This window comes from Oncorhynchus mykiss, chromosome 29 (assembly GCF_057628025.1).
Source record: "Oncorhynchus mykiss isolate SJ-2025 chromosome 29, ASM5762802v1, whole genome shotgun sequence".
Classification (NCBI taxonomy): Eukaryota; Metazoa; Chordata; class Actinopteri; order Salmoniformes; family Salmonidae; genus Oncorhynchus; species Oncorhynchus mykiss.
The window spans coordinates 2735001-2760456 of record NC_143050.1 but is presented as its reverse complement, the minus strand read 5'-3'; the positions used below and the strand labels follow the sequence as shown (position 1 = coordinate 2760456).

Below are 25456 nucleotides of genomic sequence, written 5' to 3'. Positions count from 1 at the left end.
AGTAAAATGGATTACAGTAACTTACTGTAAAATAAATTACAGTAACTTACTGGCCAATTACTTTTTACAGTACAGCTTTGACTGGAATGAAGACGCCCGTTCTATTCATTCTATGGACATTGTGTCTTACTCACCTTTATACAGAACCAGATGGTGAAGGGGAACAGGGAGAAGACGAACAGTCCAGAGAGGATCACAATGAGCCAGCCACAGCAACCAAGGCTCCCTGAACCAACATCAGCTGAGAGAGAGAGAGAGAGAGAGGTAGACAGGGAGAGAGGTAGAGAGAGAGAGAAATAGAGAGAGAAATAGAGAGAGAAATGACATGTTATTAGCATTTGTTGGAAATGGCAAGTTTTAGAAAACCAGAGTTTGGATGGGAGTCACTTCTTGTCTATATAGACTCCTGTCATGGTAAGGAGGAAGGAAAAAATAAATGTAGAAATCACTGATCCCTTTACTACAGTGAGCTGTACAGTGTATTGTACAATCTACTCTGAATAAAATTATCAATGCAACAATTAAAGTGTTGGTCTCATGTTTCCTGAGCTGAAATAAAAGATCCCAGAAATGTTCCATACGCACAGAAAAAGCTTATTGCTCTCAAATGTTGTGCCGAAATGTGTTTACCTCCCTATTAGGGAGTATTTTTCCATTTACCAAGATAATCCATCCACCTGACAGGTGTGGCATATCAAGAAGCTGATTAAACAGCATGGTCATTACACAGGTGCACCTTGTGCTGGGGACAATAAAAGGCCACTGAAACATGTGCAGTTTTGTCACACAACACAATGCTACAGATGTCTACAGATGCAACTGGCATGCTGACTGCAGGAATGTACACCAGAGTTCATTTCTCTACCATAAGCCACCTCCAACGTTGCTTTAGAGAATTTTGCAGTACGTCCAACCGGCCTCTCAACTGTAGACTACGTGTATGGCGTTGTGTGACAGCATGTATGATGTAGTGTGGGCGAGCGGTTTGCTGATGTCAACGTTGTGAACAGAGAGCCCCATGGTGGCGGTGGGGTTATGGTATGGGAAGGTATAAACTACGGACAATGAACACAATTGCATTTTATCGCTGATAATTTGAATGCACAGAGATACCGTGACGAGACCCTGTGAGGCCCATTGTCATGCCATTGATCCATCATCTCATGTTTCTGCATGATAATGCATGGCCCCATGTCGCTAGGATCGTTCATATTTCCTGAAAGCTGAAAATCTCCCAGTTCTTCCATGGTCTGCATACTCACCAGACATGTCACCCATTGAGCATGTTTGGGATCCTCTGGATCGACGTGTACAACAGCGTGTTCCAGTTCCCGCCAATATCCAGCAACTTCACACAGCCATTGAATAATGGAACAACATTCCCCAGGCCACATCTAACAGCCTGATTAATTCTATGTGAAGGAAATGTGTCGTGCTGCATGAGGCAAATGGTGGTCTCACCAGATACTGACTGGTTTTCTGATCCACACCCCTACCTCTTTATTAAAGGTATCTGTGACCAACAGATGCATATCTGTATTCCCAGTCATGTGAAATCCATAGATTAGGGCCTAATGAAATTATTTCAAATGACTTATTTCCTAATAACTGTAACTAAGTAAATCTTTGAAATTGTTGCATGTTGCGTTTATATTTTTTGTTCAGTATATATTTAGCATTTGGTATTTTATTAGGATCCCTTTTTGCGAAAGCATCAGCTACTCTTTCAAGAACAACTGAAGGACATAACTACGTACACTAAATATAGGACATAAATACGTAAATATAAAAAATGTTGTAGCTTTTTAAATCACGTAGCCTACATATCAATGCAAACACACAAAATATCTGGGTCCAATAGGAGAGAGGCGTTGTGCAGTAAGATGAAGATCTGCGTCCCACACCGTTGTGCAGTAAGATGAAGATCTGCGTCCCACACCGTTGTGCAGTAAGATGTTGCTATATCTGTTTTTTTATATCTTGTTTTTTTGTTGTTGTTTTTTGAAAGCAGGTTTGCTGTTCATTTGAGTAATCTGAGATGGAAGGGAGTTCCATGCAATAACATCTCTATAATTCTGTACCCTTTCTTGAATTTGTTCTGGGGACAGTGAAAAGACCCCTGGTGGTATGTCTGGTGGGTTAAGTGTGTGTCAGATATGTGTGTAAGTTGACTCGGCAAACAATTTGGAATTTTCAACACATTAATTGTCACGCCCTGACCTTAGAGATGCTTATTATTCTCTATGTTTGGTTAGGTCGGGGTGTGACTCGGGTGGGAAAGTCAATGTTTTCTATTTCTTTGTTTTTGGCCGAGTGTGGTTCCCAATCAAATCAAATGTATTTATATAGCCCTTCGTACATCAGCTGATATCTCAAAGTGCTGTACAGAAACCCAGCCTAAAACCCCAAACAGCAAGCAATGCAGGTGTAGAAGCACCTACATCAGAGGCAGCTGTCTATCGTTGTCTCTGAGTCAAGAGCCTGAAGAGACGATCTCCGGTCCGGCGGTCCCGGCGACGATCGCTGCACGAGAGGCGCCACCGAAGTGGGGGGAGCCTCAAGCGGAGCGGGGTCTGCGTCCCGCACCGGAGCCCCCACCGGAGCCCCCACCGAGTGTCCCCTATAGGTTCAGGTTTGTGGCCGGAGTCCGCACCTTTGGGGGGAGTACTGTCACACCCTGACCTTAGAGATCCTTATTATTCTCTATGTTTGGTTAGGTCAGGGTGTGACTCGGGTGGGAAAGTCGATGTTTTCTATTTCTATTTCACACCGAGTGTGGTTGCCAATCAGAGGCAGCTGTCAATGATTGTCTCTGATTGGGGATCATATATAAGTTGTCATTTTCCTTTTGGGTTTTGTGGAATCTTGTTTTCTGTTTAGTGTCTGTGCCTGACAGAACTGTGCGCTTTTCGTTTTCACATTTGTTATTTTGTTTGAGTGTTTTTGAATATTAAAGTCATGAACACTGTCCACGCTGCGCCTTGGTCCACTCTTCATTCCAACAACGAGAGCCGTTACATTAATTAATGTTTCTTATAAAAATAAGAAGTGATTCAGTCAGTCTCTCCTCAACTCTTAGCCAAGAGAGACTGGTAATCATAACATTTATTAAGTCCTCTCATTAAGGCAAGAGGTGCCCCTCTGTTTTTGGCTACAGCTCAACAAGGTATTTTCTTGTAGCACTCGACCACATGGCTGGACAATAATTAAGAGAAGATAAAACTAGAGACTGCAGAAATGGCTTTTTGGAGTGTGGTGTCAAAAAGCAGAGCATCTCTTTATTATGGACAGACCTCTCCCCATCTTTACAACCATTGAATCTATATGTTTAGATCATGACAGTTTACAATCTAAGGTAACGACAAGTCATTTAGTCTCCTCAACCTATTCAACAGCCATACCATTACCAGATTCAGGTCATTGGTAAAAATAGAAAAGAGTAGAGGGCCTAGTGAGCTGCCCTGCGGTACACCACATCCTACATGCTTGACATTAGAGAGGCTTCCATTAAATAAAACTCTCTTGTTCTATTATATATATATATATATATATAAACTCAGGAAGAAAAGAAATGTCCTCTCAATGTCAACTGCATTTTTTTCAGCAAACTTAACATGTGTAAACGTTTGTATGAACATAAGAAGATTCAACAACTGAGACATAAACTGAACAAGTTCCACAGACATGTGACTAACAGAAATGGAATAATGTGTCCCTAAACAAAGGGGGGGTGAAAATCAAAAGTAACAGTCAGTATCTGGTGCGGCCACCAGCTGCATTAACTACTGCAGTGCATCTCCTATTCATGGACTGCACCAGATTTGCCAGTTCTTGCTGTGAGTTGTTACCCCACTCTTAAACCAAGGCACCTGTAAGTTCCTGGACATTTCTGGAGTAATGGCCCTAGCCCTCACCCTCCAATCCAATAGGTCCCAGACATGCTCAATTGGATTGAGCTCTGGGCTCTTCGCTGGCCATGGCAGAACACTGACATTCCTGTCTTGCAGGAAATCATGCACAGAACAAGCAGTATGGCTGGTGGCATCTTCATGCTGGAGGGTCATGTCAGGATGAGCCTGCAGGAAGGGTACCACATGAGGGAGGAGGATGTCTTCCCTGTAACACACAGCGTTGAGATTGCCTGCAATGACAACAAGCTCAGTTCGATGATGCTGTGACACACCGCCCCAGACCATGACGGACCATCCACCTCCAAATCGATCCCACTCTGGAGTACAGGCCTCGGTGTAATGCTCATTCCTTCAACGATAAACGCGAGTCCGACCATCACCCCTAGTGAGACAAAACCGCAACTTGTCAGTGAAGAGCACTTTTTGCCAGTCCTGCGATGGTGGGTTTGTGCCCATATGCGACGTTGTTGCCAGTGATGTCTGGGCCTATTGCAGACAGTCTGAGCACTGATGGAGGGATTGTGCGTTCCTGGTGTAACTCGGGCAGTTGTTATTGCCATCCTGTACTTGTCCCGCAGGTGTGATGTTTGGATGTACCGATCCTGTGCAGGTGTTGTTACACGTGGTCTGCCACTGCGAGGACGATCAGCTGTCCATTCTGTCTCCCTGTAGCACTGTCTTAGGCGTCTCACATTGCAATTTATTGCCCTGGCCACATCTGCAGTCCTCATGCCTCCTTGCAGCATGCCTAAGGCACGTTCACGCAGATGAGCAGGGACCCTGGGCATCTTTCTTTTGGTGTTTTTCAGAGTCAGTAGAAAGGCCTCTTTAGTGTCCTAAGTTTTCATAACTGTGACCTTAATTGCCTACTGTCTGTAAGCTGTCAGTGTCTTAACGACCGTTCCACAGGTGCATGTTCATTAATTGTTTATGGTTCATTGAACAAGAATGGGAAACAGTATTTTAACCCGATGCAATGAAGATCTGTGAAGTTTTGGGATTTTTACGAATGATCTTTGAAAGACAGGGTCCTGAAAAGGGGACGTTTCTCTTTTTTGCTGAGTTTAGCTCTGAATCCATGATATGACAGAGGTTGAAAAGCCATAAAACATAAATTATCTCAACAACAGGTTATGGTCAATAATATCAAAGGCTGCACTGAAATCTAACAGTACAGCTCCCACAGTCTTCTTATTATCAATTTCTTTCAACCAATCATCAGTCATTTGTGTCAGTGCAGTACATGTTGATTGGCCTTCTCTTTAAGCATGCGGGAAAGTATGTTGTTAATTTGTTTACAGAGAAATAGAATTGTATTTGGTCAAACACCATTATTTCCAACAGTTTGTTAAGAGCTGGCAGCAAGCTGATTGGTCTGCTGTTAGAACCAGTAAAAGCCGTTTTACCACTCTTGGATAGCGGAATTACTTTGGCTTCCCTCCAGGCCCGAGGACAAAGACTTTCCTCTAGGTTCAGATTAAAGATATGACAGATAGGAGTGGCCAGAGAGTCAGCTACCATCCTCAGTAGGAGTGGCCAGAGAGTCAGCTACCATCCTCAGTAGGAGTGGCTATAGAGTCAGCTACCATCCTCAGTAGGGGTGGCTATAGAGTCAGCTACCATCCTCTGTAGGGGTGGCTATAGAGTCAGCTACCATCCTCAGTAGGGGTGGCTATAGAGTCAGCTACCATCCTCAGTAGGAGTGGCTATAGAGTCAGCTACCATCCTCAGTAGGAGTGGCTATAGAGTCAGCTACCATCCTCAGTAGGGGTGGCTATAGAGTCATCTACCATCCTCAGTAGGAGTGGCTATAGAGTCAGCTACCATCCTCAGTAGGAGTGGCTATAGAGTCAGCTACCATCCTCAGTAGGAGTGGCTATAGAGTCAGCTACCATCCTCAGTAGGAGTGGCTATAGAGTCAGCTACCATCCTCAGTAGGGGTGGCTATAGAGTCAGCTACCATCCTCAGTAGGAGTGGCTATAGAGTCAGCTACCATCCTCAGTAGGAGTGGCTATAGAGTCAGCTACCATCCTCAGTAGGAGTGGCTATAGAGTCAGCTACCACCCTCAGTAGGAGTGGCTATAGAGTCAGCTACCATCCTCAGTAGGAGTGGCTATAGAGTCAGCTACCATCTTCAGTAGGAGTGGCTATAGAGTCAGCCACCATCCTCAGTAGGAGTGGCTATAGAGTCAGCTACCATCCTCAGTAGGAGTGGCTATAGAGTCAGCCACCATCCTCAGTAGGAGTGGCTATAGAGTCAGCTACCACCCTCAGTAGGAGTGGCTATAGAGTCAGCTACCATCCTCAGTAGGAGTGGCTATAGAGTCAGCTACCATCTTCAGTAGGAGTGGCTATAGAGTCAGCCACCATCCTCAGTAGGAGTGGCTATAGAGTCAGCTACCATCCTCAGTAGGAGTGGCTATAGAGTCAGCCACCATCCTCAGTAGGAGTGGCTATAGAGTCAGCTACCATCCTCAGTAGGAGTGGCTATAGAGTCAGCTACCACCCTCAGTAGGAGTGGCTATAGAGTCAGCTACCACCCTCAGTAGGAGTGGCTATAGAGTCAGCTACCATCCTCAGTAGGAGTGGCTATAGAGTCAGCTACCATCCTCAGTAGGAGAGGCTATAGAGTCAGCTACCATCCTCAGTAGGAGTGGCTATAGAGTCAGCTACCATCCTCAGTAGCTTTCCATCTAAGTTTTCAATGCCAGGAGGTCTGTCATTATTGATCGACCATTTTTCCACCTCTCCCACACTTACTTTACCAAATTATAACTTAAAATGCTTTTCTTTCATTATTACTTTTTTTTTTTTTTTAAATGTGTGAATTGGATAACTCACTGTTCGTTGTTGGCATTTCTTGTCTAAGTTTGCCCAATTTGCCAAATATTTGGAAACATCAAACGGTTTTGTGATGAATTTGTCTTTCTGGACATAATTTCATTTAAAGTACTACAAAGTTTTTTATTCACCATTCTTTATATAATTCATCTTGGCTTCATAATACAGTTTATTCGTCTTTTTGTTGAGTTTAGTGACATAATCTGTCAATTTCCAGTAAGTCAGCCAGTCAGTTATTAGCCACTGCTTTTTCCCCATCTCTTTCAACCATACTGTTTTTCATTTCCTCATCAATCCATGGAGCCCTAACAGTTCTAACAGTCAGTTTCTTAACAGGTGCATTCTTATCAATAACTGGTAGAAACTGTTTCATAAATGGATCAAGTGGTGCGTCTGGATGCTCCTCATTACACACATCAGACAAAACAAATATTTGTTATATCTTCTAGTCTAGGATGGCAGTGATCACACCGTGCTTCTTTCTACACCTGCATTTGCTTGCTGTTTGGGGTTTTAGGCTGGGTTTCTGTACAGCACAGCTGATGAAAGAAGGGCTTTACAAATAAATTTGATTTGATCACACACAGGTCTGTTTACTTCTGAAGTAACATCATAATGCTATCTGGTGATGAAGACATTAGCAGAGGGAGGGGTTTTATGAAGTAGCATAGCATAATGCTATCTGGTGATAAAGACATTAGCAGAGGGAGGGGTTTTATGAAGTAGCATAGCATAATGCTATCTGGTGATGAAGACATTAGTGGAGGGAGGGGTTTTATGGGGTTTTATGAAGTAGCATAGCATAATGCTATCTGGTGATGAAGACATTAGCAGAGGGAGGGGTTTTATGAAGTAGCATAGCACAATGCTATCTGGTGATGAAGACATTAGTGGAGGGAGGGGTTTTATGGGGTTTTATGAAGTAGCATAGCATATTGCTATCTGGTGATGAAGACATTAGCAGAGGGAGGGGTTTTATGAAGTAGCATAGCATAATGCTATCTGGTGATGAAGACATTAGCAGAGGGAGGGGTTTTATGGGGTTTTATGAAGTAGCATAGCATAATGCTATCTGGTGATGAAGACCACACACACACACACACACACACACACACACACACACACACACACACACACACACACACACACACACACACACACACACACACACACACACACACACACACACACACACACACACACACACACACACACACACACACACACGGTCAAGGCCAACAAAGGTTGTGTTATGCAACAAAGCGTCATGTGCTCCCTCCCTCTAGATGAAAGATAAATAAATTCCACGTGTTGTCACAGTTGGGATGACTCATCTCAGCCTGGGATCCCTACAGATGTTGGATCTTCATTTGATCATCCTGTTGTTGAAGGAATTTTATTCAACGTTTAAAAAGGTTTCTAAAGTTTATAATTTCCCATTTAAAATGAAAGACTTGATTTGCCCTAATAAAAAAATTGATCAACCCCTACTAAAAAATTCCATCAATTATAATCCACATCATGATCCACATTTCCTGTCGCTGAAGGGTTATTTTTCTGCTTTGTGAAACTGGCTCAAATTAAGATACGGCATCTGTAATGGTTTGAGCTCATGGAAATATACTATCTGAGAAAATCAGAGGAAATCGTCTCCTAAAACAAGCCCAGTCTGTGTGTCACAATGTCAACATTAACGTTAGTCGATTACTGTGTAGTTATGCTATTCAGAGTGTGTGTTGACAACGTTTAATAACATAGCTTGCTTAATCAGTCTGTATCTTTTAAATGAGTCTATTGAATTACAGTGCCTACCTGATAAAACCTTGTTATTTTCCCCCACACAGACGATAGTCAATCTGAATGAATGGTTCTGGGCTATTTTCCTTATTACGGATAGCTCTGTTTTGCTAAACGTCACTTCAGCCAGAGGAAGTGTTTGATCACCGTACAGAAGTCCAGTGGCTAGGCCTGTATTGTGTAAAAGTGTTTCACTTCCCCCAATGGAAAACAGAAGCTCAAATTTCCCGTCAACTTTCTAACTTTTGTGCTACATTGACGTTCGTTATTGGTAAAGACTCTTCTTTTTTACAGTGGCAGTCTATTTCAGGCTCAAGCGTTTTACTGCCGTTCCGCTGAACCACATGACACAATTATCAGCCCTATTAGCCCTTTTCTTTCATTTAGATCATATATAGAGAGACCTACAGTAGTGAGTGCATACATATTTGGTCCTCTGTGGAAATTGAACCCACAACCCTGGCATTGAAAGTGCCATGCTCTATTAACTGAGCCACAAGGGGAGAAACACTATAGAGACAGAGAGGCCCACCGTGATCTGTCCTGTCCGCTCTCTCGTAATACAGAGCCTTCACAAAGATATTCATACCCCTTGAACTTAGTCCACATTTTGTTGTGTTACAGGCTGAATTCAAAATGGATTGAAAATAATATTTTCTCTCACCCCATCTACACACAATACCCCATAATGACGTCACAATACCCCATAATGACGTCACAATACCCCGTAATGACGTCACAATACCCCGTAATGACGTCACAATACCCCACAATGACGTCACAATACCCCACAATGACGTCACAATACCCCATAATGACGTCACAATACCCCATAATGACGTCACAATACCCCATAATGACGTCACAACACCCCATAATGACGTCAGAATATCCCATAAGGATAAAATGAAAACGTTCTTTGGAAATGTTAGCACATTTATTGAAAATAAAATACATAAATATCTCATTTACATAAATATTCACACCCCTTGAGTCAATACATGTTAGAATCACCTTTGGCAGCGATTACAGCTGTGAGTCTTTCTGGGTCAGTCTCTGTGAGATTTGCACACCTGTACAATATTGTGCAATACTTCAAGCTCTGTCTAATTGGTTGTTGATCATTGCTAGACAGCCATTTTCAACTCTTGCCATAGATTTTAATGCCGATTTAAGTCAAATCTGTAACTAGGCCACTCAGGAAAATGCAGTCGTCTTGGTAAGTAACTCCAGTGTATATTTGGCCTTGTGTTTTAGGTTATTGTCCTGCTGAATGTTGAATTCATCTCCCAGTGTCTGTTGGAAAGCAGACTGAACCAGGTTTTCCTCCAGGGTTTTGCCTGTGCTTAGCTCTATTACATTTATTTTATCCTAAAAACTGCCTAGTCCTTGTTGATGACAAGCATACCCATAACATGATGCAGCCACCACCATGCTTGAAAATATGAAGAGTGGTACTCAGTAATGTGTTGTGTTGGATTTGCCCCAAACACAACACTTTGTATTCAGGACATAAGGTTCATTTCTTTGCCACATTTTTAGCAGTTTTACTTTAGTGCCTTGTTGTAAACAGGAAGCATGTTTTGGAATATATTTATTCTGTACAGGCTTCCTTTTCACTCTGTCATTTAGGTTAGTATTGTGTAGTAACTACAATGTTGTTGATCGATCCTCAGTTTTCTCCTATCACAGACATTAAACTCTATAAATGTTTTAAAGTCACCATTGGCCTTATGGTGAAATCTCTGAGCAGTTTCCTTCCTCTCCAGCAACTGAGTTAGGAAGGACGCCTGTATCTTTATAGTGACTGGGTGTATTGATACACCATCCAAAGTGTGCACCTGAGTGGCACAGCGGTCTAAGGCACTGCATCTCAGTGCAAGAGGCGTCACTACAGTCCCTGGTTTGAATCCAGGCTGTATCACATCTGGCCCGTGATTGGGCAGTGCACAGTAGGCCGTCATTGTAAATAAGAATTTGTTCTTAAATGACATGCCTGGCTAAATAAATAAATAACTTCCCATCTACCAATGGGTGACCTTCTTTGCGAAGCATTGGAAAACCTCCCTGGTCTTTGTGGTTGAAATTCACTGCGTGACTGAGGGACCTTGCAGATAATTGTATGTGTGGGGTACAGAGATGAGGTAGTCATCGAAAATCATCTTAAACATTATTATTGCACACAGAGTGAGTCCATGCAAATTATTATGTGACTCGTTAAGCACAATTTTACTCCTGAACTTGCCATAACAAAGGGGTTGAATACTTGATTGACTCAAGACATTTCACCTTCTCATTTTTAATGAATTTATAAAAACATAATTTCAGTTTCACATAGTCTAATATGATGTGTTGTATGCAGCATCTGTGGTAAAAATTCACACTGTAAACCTAACAAAGGGTTGGAACTAAATTAAACCTAACAAAGGGTTGGAACTCAATTAAACCTAACAAAGGGTTGGAACTAAATTAAACCTAACAAAGGGTTGGAACTAAATTAAACCTAACAAAGGGTTGGAACTCAATTAAACCTAACAAAGGGTTGGAACTAAATTAAACCTAACAAAGGGTTGGAACTAAATTAAACCTAACAAAGGGTTGGAACTAAATTAAACCTAACAAAGGGTTGGAACTAAATTAAACCTAACAAAGGGTTGGAACTATTTTAAACCTAACAAAGGGTTGGAACTAAATTAAACCTAACAAAGGGTTGGAACTAAATTAAACCTAACAAAGGGTTGGAACTAAATTAAACCTAACAAAGGGTTGGAACTAAATTAAACCTAACAAAGGGTTGGAACTAAATTAAACCTAACAAAGGGTTGGAACTAAATTAAACCTAACAAAGGGTTGGAACTAAATTAAACCTAACAAAGGGTTGGAACTAAATTAAACCTAACAAAGGGTTGGAACTAAACAATGTATTCATCATTCCAACACATGAGGATAATAATATATAATATATAGATATATAATATAATAATATAATAATAGACCTACATTACTGATTAGGATGATTGACTAGACCCTGATCCTGGAGAGATAAACCTCCTGTAGGTTTTAACTCTAACCCTGATCCTGGAGAGATAAACCTCCTGTAGGTTTTAACTCTAACCCTGATCCTGGAGAGATAAACCTCCTGTAGGTTTTAACTCTAACCCTGATCCTGGAGAGATAAACCTGTAGGTTTTAACTCTAACCCTGATCCTGGAGAGATAAACCTCCTGTAGGTTTTAACTCTAACCCTGTTCCTGGAGAGATACCCTCCTGGAGGTTTTAACTCCAACCCTGTTCCTGAAAAGCCACCCTCCTGTAGGTTTTAACTCCAACCCTGTTCCTGGAGATATAAACCTGTAGGTTTTCACTCCAACCCTGTTCCTGGAGAGATACCCTCCTGTAGGTTTTAACTCCAACCCTGTTCCTAGAAAGATAAACCTCCTGTAGGTTTTAACTCCAACCCTGTTCCTGGAGAGATAAACCTCCTGTAGGTTTTCATTCCAACCCTGTTCCTGGAGAGATACCCTCCTGTAGGTTTTAACTCCAACCCTGTTCCTAGAGAGATAAACCTCCTGTAGGTTTTAACTCCAACCCGAGTGGTAACTAACTAGAATCAAGTGCGCTAGATTAGGACAGTTGCTCTCCATGAACGGTAGCTGTCCAGGAAATGTAAAATGATTTAGGTAAAGGTTAAGGTTAGGGTTAGGGTTAGGGTTAAGGTTAGGGTTAGGGTTAAGGCTAGGGTTAGGGTTAAGGTTAGGGTTAGGGTTAAGGTTAGGGTTAGGGTTAAGGTTAGGGTTAAGGTTAGGGTTAGGGTTAAGGTTAGGGTTAGGGTTAGGGTTAAGGTTAAGGTTAGGGTTAGGGTTAGGGTTAGGGTTAAGGTTAAGGTTAGGGTTAGGGTTAGGGTTAGGGTTAGGGTTAGGGTTAGGGTTAAGGTTAGGGTTAGGGTTAGGGTTAAGGTTAAGGTTAGGGTTAGGGTTAAGGTTAAGGTTAGGGTTAGGGTTAGGGTTAAGGTTAGGGTTAGGGTTAGGGTTAGGGTTAAGGTTAGGGTTAGGGTTAAGGTTAAGGTTAGGGTTAGGGTTAGGGTTAAGGTTAAGGTTAGGGTTAGGGTTAAGGTTAGGGTTAGGGTTAGGGTTAGGGTTAAGGTTAGGGTGAAGGTTAGGGTTAGGTTCAATAAGTATCAGACGAATCTGATGTGCACTGGCACAGGCAACCCCTTTAGGATAAATGGTAAGACATTATATGATATAGTATGATATACTTTAAATGACTCAAAAAAGCAATAAAAGGAAGACCAGAATCAGACATTAAAATAGGGCTTAGGTTAAGAGCCAGAGATTCTAAACTAAGAATAGAGGCCAAGTGCCATGGTCAGAGCGGTGGTCTAGGAGGAAAGGTTCGGTATGAGAATCTAGAGGTTAAAATAGATATAGAGAGTGAGTGATTCGGATTAGATATAGGGGTGTAGGGACATAAGGTTAGGGTTAGGGTTAGGAATTAAGCTGAGGATTTAAAAGCTATGGGTTAAGGTCAGAATTCAGATTGGGGTTACCATAAGGGTCAGGATTAAAGTACAGGTCAAGGTTGAATTAAGATCAGATATGAGGGTCTAGAGGTTTAAGGTTAGGCATGAGGGTCTCAGGGTTAGGGTTAGGTTCAGGCATGAGGGTCTCAGGGTTAGGGTGAGGGATTAGGGTAACTAGGGGTTAAGGTTAGGGGTTAAGGTTAGGGTTAAGGGTAGGGTTAGGGGTTAGGGTTAGGGGTTAAAGTTAGGGTTAGGGGTTAGGGTTAAGGTTAGGGTTAAGGTTAGGGTTAGGGTTAAGGTTAAGGTTAGGGTTAAGGTTAAGGTTAGGGTTAAGGTTAGGGTTAAGGTTAGGGTTAAGGTTAAGGTTAGGGTTAAGGTTAGGGTTAGGGTTAAGTTTAGGGAAGGGTTATTCATGGATTCACTTTCTGGCTGAACTGCATGACCTAAAAATCCTCATCTGAGTCTATCCTCAACTCTACTTGTAATACATAAAAACACAAGCCTGTCAGACCTGTTAGCTGTTGAAATAACCTGGGAAAACACATGCTCACACAATCTACCTGTGGAATACACTTATGACTGCATTAGGTTGACATGCACTCACCTAACGTTATCAGGGAACAAGGAGCTGGGAATGTTTAAAGCCTTGACAAAACACTACGGGATGAAAGCATTGTGTAGTGTCGCTATTATACACATAGCCTTAGGTAGCAGTTTATCTCCCTCCATTGACTGGGTATTTACTGTACCTGCAGAGTCTACTAAAGTAGCCTAATCATTAGAGATAGATAAGTGTAATAATGGGGCCTTCCTGATACCTAACACTTCAGTAGTTAACTCAAGGGATAGCTCTATACCTACCTTAGCTGACACCACATGGTACAGGATAGTGGTGCTTGTGTTTTAAAAAGCTCAGGTTAAAGGGATTCTCCATAAGATTTGTATATTTTTTGGGGTTCTGAAAAGTAGCACTCTGGAGCCAAAACTAGTTGAAATTGCATACATCCTATGTAGGGGAAGTGGATCTGCACAACTTCCTGAAAACAGTCACTTTCAAACTATGGATTTTGTGGATAATTGAGGTAAAACAGTCATTCTGCACATAAGTTATTAATGTATGAACTACACATTGACACATTCAGCCCAAAGTGGAAGGATTAAAACAAATACTTTGGTAGTGACCAAAGTCCCGGAGCATGTCTTCAATATTGAATAATAATTACCATGTGGGTAAACACCACTAAATAGCAGACAGGAAATAAAACATCTAAGTAGAAAGGAAACACTGGATCATGTCTGTGTGTTTACTTTGCAAGCTACCTGTAGAAACGTTATACAGTTGACTAAATATAGTGGTAAGTAGAACTAATGTTGTTGTTTTTCCTCTAACCAACATAGCTAGCGAAGTTAGCTAACATGATCCCCTTTTTAACAGTGTTTTAAAGAGTGTTTAATTAACGATTTCTGCTGACAAACATGACAGGCTACATTGATTGATGGACCATTGAGTGGCTGCTGCCAACACACTGACTCAACTCCAGCCACTTTAATAATGGGAATTTATGTCAAATATATCACTAGCCACTTTAAACAATGCTACTTAATATAATGTTTACATACCCTACATTATTCATCTCATATGTCTATACTGTACTCTATATCATCTACTGCATCTTTATGTAATACATGTATCACTAGCCACTTTAAACTATGCCACTTTGTTTACATACTCATCTCATATGTATATACTGTACTCGATACCATCTACTGCATCTTGCCTATGGCGTTCTGTACTATCACTCATTCATATATCTTTATGTACCTATTCTTTATCCCTTTACACTTGTGTGTATAAGGTAGTAGTTTTGGAATTGTTAGTTAGATTACTTGTTGGTTATTACTGCATTGTCGGAACTAGAAGCACAAGCATTTCGCTACGCCCGCATTAACATCTGCTAACCATGTGTGACAAATCAAATTTGATTTGATGTCCAATTGGCTAACAAGCTAATAACAGATCACGTCAACATGGCTAGTTAACAAGCTAATAACAGATCACGTCAACATGGCTAGTTAACAAGCTAATAACAGATCACGTCAATATGGCTAGCTAACAAGCTAATAACAGATCACATCAACATGGCTAGTTAACAAGCTAATAACAGATCACGTCAATATGGCTAGTTAACAAGCTAATAACAGATCACGTCAACATGGCTAGTTAACAAGCTAATAACAGATCACGTCAATATGGCTAGTTAACAAGCTAATAACAGATCACGTCAACATGGCTAGTTAACAAGCTAATAACAGATCACGTCAATATGGCTAGTTAACAAGCTAATAACAGATCACGTCAACATGGCTAGTTAACAAGCTAATAACAGATCACGTCAACATGGCTAGTTAACAAGCTAATAACAGATCACGTCAACATGGCTAGTTAACAAGCTAATAACAGATCACGTCAATATGGCTAGTTAACAAGCTAATAACAGATCACATCAACATGGCTAGTTAACAAGCTAATAACAGATCACGTCAATATGGCTAGTTAACAAGCTAATAACAGATCACGTCAACATGGCTAGTTAACAAGCTAATAACAGATCACGTCAATATGGCTAGTTAACAAGCTAATAACAGATCACGTCAACATGGCTAGTTAACAAGCTAATAACAGATCACGTCAACATGGCTAGTTAACAAGCTAATAACAGATCACGTCAATATGGCTAGTTAACAAGCTAATAACAGATCACGTCAACATGGCTAGTTAACAAGCTAATAATAGATCACGTCAATATGGCTAGTTAACAAGCTAACATTAAGGGGATAAACTAGCTAGATGGCTAAATAAAAGTATTGTTTGATGTGCTTGTCATCTATAGTGATGATGACAGTAGTCTGACTGACAACTTTACCAGGACGAGGACTTGTCGATGTCAAGCTCTTTCCAAAAGCCTAATCTCTGATGAAGCAAGCTAAATGACGCATGCTGTTTGCTTAGCTAGCTAGCTAAGTCTCGAGTTTCTGCTCACCTGAGGTAGAATACCTCATGATAAGCTGTAGACCATATTTTTCGTAGCTGTCTATTTACTACAGACCGATGCTGGCACTAAGACCGCACTCAACGAGCTGTATAGGGCCGTAAGCAAACAGGAAAATGCTCACCCAGAGGCGGCGCTCCTAGTGGCCGGTGATTTTAATGCAGGGAAAAATGAAATCTGTTTTACCTCATTTCAACCAGCATGTCACATGTGCAACTACAGGAGGCAAAACTCTAGAACACTTTTACTCCACACACAGAGACGCGTACAAAGCTCTCCCTCAACCTCCATTTGGCAAATCTGACCATAACTCTATTCTCCTGATTCCTGCTTACAAGCAAAATCCCAAAACAAGAAGTAGCAGTGACTCACTCAATACAGAAGTGGTCAGATGACACAGATGCTACGCTTCACGACTGTTTTGCTAGCACAGACTGGAATATGTTTCGGGATTCATTCGATGGCATTGAGGAGTACACCACATCAGTCACCTGTTTCATTAGTAACTACATAGGCGTCGTACCCACAGTGACCGTATGTGTAGTACATAGCCCAACCAGAAGCCATGGATTATAGGCAACATCTGCACTGAGCGAAAGGCTGGAGATGCTGCTTTCAAGGAGAGGGACATCTGGACGTTTATAAGAAATCCCGCCCTCTGACGAACCATCAAACAGGCGCAGAGTCAATACAGGTCTAAGATGGAATGCTACTATGCCGGCTCAGACGTTCGTCGGATGTGGCAGGGCTTGAAAACGATCACGGATTACAAAGGGGAAACCCAGCCGCGAGCTGCCCAGTTCTCGCTTCGAGGCAAGCAACACTGAACCATGCATGAGAGCACCAGCTGTTCCGGATGACTGTGTGATCACGCTCTCCATAGACGACGTGAGTAAGATCTTAAAAAAAGGTTAACATTCTGCCCGCAGGGCCAGACGGATTAGCAGGTTGCGTACTCAAAGCATGTGCTGACCAGCTGGCTCACTGACATTTTCAACCGCTCCCTGACCCACTCTGTAATACACTATATATACAAAAGAGACCCTTTCAAATTAGTGGATTTGGATATTTCAGCCGTTGCTGACAGGTGTCTAGAATAGAGCACACAGCCATGCAATCTCCATAGACAAACCATTGCAGTAGAATGGCCCATACTGAAGAGCTCAGTGACTTTCAATGTGGCACCGTCATAGGATGACACCTTTCCAACAAGTCAGTTTCTCAAATTTCTGCTCTGCTAGAGCTGCCCTGGTCACTATAACTGTGAAGAAGCATGTACCTGAGCTAGGTAACAGGTAAGTAAATGTCTGTAAGAATGTACTGTTGTGGAGAGTCAGTGTACAAATTATTACCACTAACAAAGCCGTTTTGCCCTAGGTAACCTATTATTTTACAACTCCCTGACAACACAGCAGTTTCCATAGAGCAAAGATCAGCTGAGAGAGAGAGAGAGAGAGAAAGAGACTGGAGAGAAAAGTGGGTGAGATAAAAAGAGAGGGTGAGAGTGCAAAGAAGAGTGATTTAAAGAGAGAGAAAGAAACATTGAGATAGAGTTAGAGAACATATAGTAAGGAGGGAGACATAAAATAGTTATAACCTAGCGGATTATCTTACCTATCAGATCATCTTTGCTGTTGACTCGTCTCTTCCTACCACTTTCTATCTCGCTGTCCATTTCCATGCAACCGCACTGGGTCTCCTCGACTGTGATTGTGTGAGAGAGAGAAGAGTAGCAGTGTTTATAAAGCCTCTCTGTTTATAGGCTCGGCCCAGAGGGGGTGTGGCCTCATCCCTAACAAACACATTAACAGACTCTATAGGTGTGAAGAGGGAGGCAGGGGAGAGAGAGAGGGATCTATATATCTCCTGGGTGAAATAACACAGTGTTTTTTTATTTGATTTTTTTATTTCACCTTTATTTAACCAGGTAGGCCAGTTGAGAACAAGTTCTCATTTACAACTGCGACCTGCCCAAGATAAAGCAAAGCAGTGTGACACAAACAACAACACAGAGTTACACATGGAATAAACAAACATACAGTCAATAACACAATTGAAGAAAATAAAGTATATATACAGTGTGTGCAAATGGCGTGAGGAGGTAAGGCAATAAATAGGCCGTAGTAGTGAAGTAATTACAATTTAGCAAATTAACACTGAGTGATAGATGTACAGATGTGCAGATGATGATGTGCAAGTAGAAATACTGGTGTGCAAAAGAGCAGAAAAGTGCCTCTCGGTCTAAGGCACTGCATCGCAGTGCTAGCTGTGCCACCAGAGATACTGGGTTCGAGCCCAGGCTCTGTCGCAGGTGGCCGTGACGGGGAGGCCCATGGGGCGGCACACAATTGGCCCAGTGTCGTCCGAGTCAGGGAGGGTTTGGGTCTTGTCTCATCGCGCACTAGCGACTCCTATGGCGGGCCGGGCGCGGTGCACGCTGACCAGGTCGCCAGGTGTACAGTGTTTCCTCCGACACATTGGTGCGACTGGCTTCCGGGTTGGATGGGCGCTGTGTTAAGAAGCAGGGCGGCTTGGTTGGGTTGTGTTTCGGAGGACGCACGGCTCTCGACCTTCGCCTCTCCCGAGTCCGTATGGGAGTTGCAGCGATGAGACAAGACTGTAACTACCAATTGGAAACCACGAAATTGGGGAGGAAAAAGGGGTAAAAAAGAGCTGAAAAGTAAATAAAAACAATATGGGGATGAGGTAGGTAGTTGGGTGGACGGGCTATTTACAGATAGGCTACAGTATGTACAGCTGCAGCAATCGGTTAGCTGTTCAGATAGCTGATGTTTAAAGTTAGTGAGGGAGATATAAGTCTCCAGCTTCAGGGATTTTTGCAATTCGTTCCAGTCATTGGCAGCAGAGAACTGGAAGGAAAGGCGACCAAAAGAGGAATTGGTTTTGGGGGTGACCAGTGAAATATACCTGCTGGAGCACGTGCTACGGGTGGGTGCTGTTATCGTGACCAGTGAGCTGAGATAAGGCGGGGCTTTACCTAGCAAAGACGTATAGATGACCTGGAGCTAGTCGGTCTGGCGACGAATATGTAGCAAGGGCCAGTCGATTAGAGCATACAGGTCACAGTGTGCCACAGTGTGCCATCACAGCAGCAAGATTTGTGACCTGTTGCCACAAGAAAAGAGCAACCAGTGAAGAACAGACACCATTGTAAATACAACCCATATTTATGCTTATTTATTTTCCCTTTTGTACTTTAACCATTTGTACATTGTTAAAACACTGTATATATATAATATGACATTTGTAATGTCTTTATTGTTTTGGAGCCTCTGAGTTTAAATGTTTACTGTTCATTTTTATTTCACTTTTGTATATTATCTATTTCACTTGGTTTGGCAATGTTAACACACGTTTCCCATGCCAATAAAGCCCCTTGAATTGAATTGACATGGAGAGAGAGAGAGTAGCATTGTTTATAAAGCCTGTCTGTTTATAGGCTCGGCCCAGAGGGGGTATGGTCTCATCCCTAACAAACACATTAACAGACTCTATAGGTGTGAAGAGGGAGGCAGGGGTGAGAAAGAGAGAATCAACCAAAAAAACAGAGCAAACTAGACTGCTATTTGGCCCTAAACAGATGGTACACAGTGGCAGAATACCTGACCACTGTGACTGACCCAAACTTAAGAAAATGCTATGGAGACAGGCGGCCATAGGCAGACCTCTGTGGTCCGTTGCGATGAGAACAGGGTAACCAGTGGACCACAAACAGCATTGTAAATACAACCCATATTTATGTTTATTTATCTTCCCTTTCATACTTCAACTACTTGCACGTTGTTACAGCACTGTACATGGCCAATAATATAAGACTTAAAATGTCTTTATTCTTTCAACACTTTTGTGAGTGTAATGTTTACTAACGTTTCCCTTGTTAATTTCCCTTTTGTTAATTGTCTATTCCATTTGCTTTGGCAATGTAAACACGTTTCCCATGCCAATTAAAGCCCTTTGAATTGAGAGATGTAAACATTCACTATATACAGTATACAAAAGATTGTGCTTGAGGTGGTGGGTCGACATCCGAGCTGAGATACACTATATATACAAACGTATGTCGACAAACCTTCAAACTAGTGGATTCGGCTTTTTACGTAATATATGGAATCATTATGATCAGACTATAAATATACTGTAATGAAACAGGGAGGGAGCAGGTCTCTTCGAGCCCGAGGTCCGGCGCGCTGTCGACTGTGCCGCAAAAGAATGCTCGTGCGGCAGAGTCGATTTCCGCGATTATAAACCCAGGGTCGTTACAATACAATATATGGAGTCATTATGGTCAAAGATATATTTCCCTTCGTTCAAAACCCTAATCCACCAGACACTTTCTCCTTTAGCCTGGGGATGTCATTCACAACCCTACCCAGTTCAACAGGTGAGGTGAATATATCTGTGTGTGTGTTTCCAGCGTTCTCAGTCCTTCAAGAAAATGAGTGTTTCACTATGAAGCTATAGGGATGTACAGTACTAAATCGAAATCACATTTTATTTGTCACATTCTTCGTAAAACAATAGGTGTAGAGACTAACAGTGAAATGCGGGTCATTTTCCAACAATTATTTTATTTAACCTTTATTTAAACTAGGCAAGTCAGTTAAGAACAAATTCTTATTTACAATGACGGCCTACCGGGGAACTGCCTTGTTCACGGGCAGAACGATAGATTTGTCTTTACCTTGTCAGCTCTTGGATTCGATCCGGCAACCTTTGGGTTATTAGTCCAACGCTCTGACCACTAGGCTACGTGCAGAGATAAAGATAATCTACACACTAGTGTTGCTTCCATTCTCGTTCATGACGGTCAGTCAGTTAGAGAAGGTATGTGTGGAGCGGCTAACTTCAGTACAACAGGTTTCTACGGTCGCATTTACAACGTAATACATGTTGTCATAGAGACAGTTCCAAGTCTCCTGCCCATCGGTCCACGTTACAATAAAAATGTTTACAAACAAAAGTGTCACTTAGCAACAGTATTTCATTTCATTGAGGCGTACATGTTCAAACAGTGGTACGAACTCAGACAGACGCACATTCTCTATCTATTATAACCTCTCTGGTATTACAATTTTCACAAAAGTATTCAGACCTTCTTTGACTTTAGTCCACATTTTGTTGGGTAACAGCCACACTAGATTAAATATATATATTTTCTCACCCATATACAAACAATACCTCAAATGACAAAGTAAAAACATGTTTTTAGAAATGTTTGCAGATTTATTTTAGAATAAATATAGAAATATCTCATTTACATAAGTATTCTGTGAGTCTTTCTGGGTCAGTCTCTAAGAGCTGTGAGTCTTTCTGGGTCAGTCTCTAAGAGCCGGGAGTCTTTCTGGGTCAGTCTCTAAGAGCTGTGAGTCTTTCTGGGTCAGTCTCTAAGAGCTGTGAGTCTTTCTGGGTCAGTCTCTAAGAGCTGTGAGTCTTTCTGGGTAAGTCTCTAAGAGCTTTACACACCTGGATTGTACAACATTTACCCATCACTCTTTTAAAAATTCTTCAAACTCTGTCAAATTGATTGCTGATAATTGCTAGACGACCATTTAAGTCTCGCCAGAGATTTAAGACGATTTAAGTCAAAACTGTAACTAGGCCACTCAGGAAGATTCAATGTCGTCTTGGTAACTAACTCCAGTGTATATTTGGCCTTGTGTTTTAGGTTATTGTCCTGCTGAAAAGTGAATTCATCACCCAGTGTCTGACGGAAAGCAGACTGAATCAGAGTTTTGCTTTAGGATTTTGCCTGTGCTTAGCTCCATTCCATTTCCCCAGTCCTTGCCAATGACAAGCATACCCATAACATGATGCAGCCACCACCATGCTTGAAAATGGTACCCAGTAATGTGTTGTATTGGATTTGCCCCAAACACAACGCTTTGTATTCAGGACAAAAAGTTAACTGCTTTGCTACATTTGTGGCAGTTTTACTTTAGTGCCTTGTTGCAAACAGGAGGCATGTTTTGGAATACAGTTATTCTGTACAGGTTTCCTTCTTTTCACTCTGTCATTTAGGTTAGTATTGTGGAGTAACTACAGTGTTGTTGATCCATCCTCAGTTCTCTCCTATCACAGCCATTAAACTCTGTAACTGTTCTAAAGTCACCATTGGCCTCATGGTGAAATCCCTGAGCAGTTTCCTTCCTCTCCGGCAACTGAGTCAGAAAGGATGCCTGTATCTTTGTAGTGACTGGGTGTATTGATACACCATCAAACGTGTAATTAATAACTTTACCGTGCTCAAAGGGATATTGAATGTCTGCTTTTTCCTTTCTACCCATCTACCAACAGGTGCTCTTCGTTGCGAGGCATTGGAAAACATCCCTGGTCTCTGTGGTTGAATCTGTGTTTGAAATTCACTGCTCGACTGAGGGACCTTGCAGATAATTGTATGTGTGGGGTACAGAGATGAGGTAGTCATTCAAAAATCATGTTAAACATTATTATTGCACACAGAGTCCATGCAGCTTATTAGGTGACTTGTTAAAGACATGTTTACTCCTGAACGTATTTAGGCCATAACAAAGGAGTTGAATACTTATTGACTCAAGACATCTCAGATTTGACATTTTTAATTAGATTGTAAAAATGTCTAAAAACATAATTCCTCTTTGACATTATGGGGTAGTGTGTGTAGAGGCCGGTGACACAAAATCTACATTTAATCCATGTAAAAAAAATTCAGGCTGTAACACAACTACATTTGGAAAAAGTCAAGGAGTGTGAATACTTTCTGAAGGCCCTGTACACACACACACACACACACACACACACACACACAGTAGAGTGCCAAGAGAATCACATCGATCGCCCTCCTTTGTGACAGCACAGGGGTTAAAACACAGGAGCTTCACATAACAGGGAGAAGTTGCCCCTAGATGCTGATCTTGGGTCAGTTCAGCATTTCCCCCAATAATGGTTCGGATTTGGGGAAGTGGAAGCTGACCCAAGATCTGTACCTTGGGGAAACTGATCCTAGGTCTGTACCTAGGGGTAACTGATCCTAGATCTGTACCTAGGGGAACCTTATCCTAGATCTGCACCTAGGGGAAACTGATCCTAGGTCTGTACCTAGACTGACCCTAGATCTGAACCTAGACTGACCCTAGATCTGAACCTAGACTGACCCTAGATCTGTACCTAGAGGAAACTGATCCTAGATCTGTACCCAGGGGAAACTTCATCACTGAGCATGGTCCGCACACGTCAACCTTTGACCTTACAGCACAGCCTGGTCAACCGAATAACAGAAGTAAAATACACACATATATAACATGTGTTTACTGTACACACTAATGGGATGAGGTAAACACTCACTGGACAGTTTATTAGGTACAACCACCCACGTTCACACAAAAGAAATGGTTCCCTCCTACAGACAGTGAGTCACGTGACCCTGGCTTGTTATATAAAGCAGGCAGACAGGCATCGAGGCATTCAGTTACTGTTCCATCGGACAGTTTATTAGGTACAGCGTCCCATTCACTACAATGGATCGCTCCTCCAGACAGTGAGTCACGTGGCCCTGGCTTGTTATATAAAGCAGGCAGACAGGCATTCAGTTACTGTTCCATTGAACGTTAGAAGGGACAAAAAATGATTGACCTAAGCGACCCTTTGAGCGGTGGCACGATCGTCGGCCGCCTTAACCCGGGGCTTTTCACGCACGACAGTGTCTAGGGTTTACCGAAAAACGCCTCGACAAATATCCAGTCAGCGGCAGTCCTGTGGGTGAAAACAGCTCGTCCGAGGACAAGGGAAAGAATCGTGCGAGCGAACAAAACAGGAAAAATAACAGAGCAGTACAATGGTGGTGTGCAGAACCAGACCTTCAACCCAACGGAGCATCTTCGGGATGAGACGGAATAGGTTTCTTCGCAGCCTGAATGTGTCGCCGTCCCATCCGCAGCAAACTGCGCGCTGCCATCATGTCAGAATGGACCAACATCTCTGCGGAACGTCTCCGACATCCTTGTAGAATTCCCCCGAAGAATTCAGGCTGTTCTGGAGGCAAAGTGGGGTCGGGCGGGGGTCTGACCCAGTACTAGATGGGTGTGCCTAATAAACTGTCCAGTGAGAGAGCGTGTGTGTGTGTATACCTGTATTAATCCACATGGAACACGTATCCTTTTCCAGTTGTCTGGCTACTCAGACTCATCGTCTGGGTCTGACTTCCTCTCCGACAAGTTCTAGAATGGAAAAACACTCTAATTGTACTGATTGGTCCAGAAACCGATGGGTTGGGCCCAGAGCCAGAACACACGTGGGTAAAACGGCGTTTTGAAAACGTGTCATTGGCTTTGATGTTCTGATAGGTTTAAAAACAATCCAAATCGCTTGATTATCGTTTTGTCAGCACAAACTAATTCAATGACAGCAGTCTCAGACTGAAGTGTGTAGAGTACATAGAGGGAGAATTCAGTTTGAGTCTTCAGGCAAATGTTTCACCTGGTATCCTGCTCATCTAAACACAATATTTCACCTGGTATCCTGCTCATCTAAACACAATGTTTCACCTGGTATCCTGGTCATCTAAACACAATGTTTCACCTGGTATCCTGCTCATCTAAACACAATGTTTCACCGGTATCTTGGTCATCTAAACACAATGTTTCATCTGGTATCCTGGTCATCTAAACACAATGTTTCACCTGGTATCCTGCTCATCTAAACACAATGTTTCACCTGGTATCCTGCTCATCTAAACACAATGTTTCACCTGGTATCCTGCTCATCTAAACACAATGTTTCACCTGGTATCCTGGGGTCATCTAAACACAATGTTTCACCTGGTATCCTGCTCATCTAAACACAATGTTTCACCTGGTATCCTGCTCATCTAAACACAATGTTTCACCTGGTATCCTGCTCATCTAAACACAATGTTTCACCGGGTATCCTGGGGTCATCTAAACACAATGTTTCACCTGGTATCCTGGGGTCATTTAAACACAATGTTTCACCTGGTATCCTGCTCATCTAAACACAACGTTTCACCTGGTATCCTGCTCATCTAAACACAATGTTTCACCTGGTATCCTGGTCATCTAAACACAATGTTTCACCTGGTATCCTGGGGTCATCTAAACACAATGTTTCACCTGGTATCCTGCTCATCTAAACACAATGTTTCACCTGGTATCCTGGGGTCATCTAAACACAATGTTTCACCTGGTATCCTGGGGTCATCTAAACACAACGTTTCACCTGGTATCCTGCTCATCTAAACACAATGTTTCACCTGGTATCCTGGTCATCTAAACACAATGTTTCACCTGGTATCCTGGGGTCATCTAAACACAATGTTTCA

At 42.2% G+C, this 25456-nt stretch overlaps 1 protein-coding gene and 1 long non-coding RNA gene across 4 annotated transcripts in view; both read right to left on the bottom strand.

The window, feature by feature from the left end:
• Positions 1 to 21083, bottom strand: part of stoml3b (stomatin (EPB72)-like 3b) — a 35738-nt gene extending 14655 nt beyond the window's left edge. Inside the window, exons 1-4 of one of the 3 annotated variants that reach the window (XM_090226333.1) lie at positions 20825 to 21030; positions 19121 to 19248; positions 17737 to 17826; positions 135 to 241 (exon numbers count right to left, since the gene is read on the bottom strand). In XM_090226333.1, the coding sequence (XP_090082459.1) occupies positions 135 to 241; positions 17737 to 17803 (174 nt within the window). In that variant the 5' untranslated portion in view covers positions 17804 to 17826; positions 19121 to 19248; positions 20825 to 21030. Of the gene's footprint in view, positions 1 to 134; positions 242 to 17736; positions 17836 to 19120; positions 19249 to 20824 lie in introns of those variants that run through there. The other 2 variants (XM_036967515.2, XM_090226332.1) reach the window with 2 other exon arrangements.
• A 1614-nt stretch (positions 21084 to 22697) lies between these two features.
• Positions 22698 to 25456, bottom strand: part of LOC149970317 (uncharacterized) — a 2901-nt gene continuing 142 nt past the window's right edge. The window contains exons 1-3 of the long non-coding RNA XR_016493165.1: positions 25354 to 25456; positions 23106 to 25281; positions 22698 to 23032 (exon numbers count right to left, since the gene is read on the bottom strand). The exon at positions 25354 to 25456 is cut by the window's right edge and continues 142 nt beyond it. This is a non-coding gene — a long non-coding RNA (uncharacterized LOC149970317). The remainder of the gene's footprint in view (positions 23033 to 23105; positions 25282 to 25353) is intronic.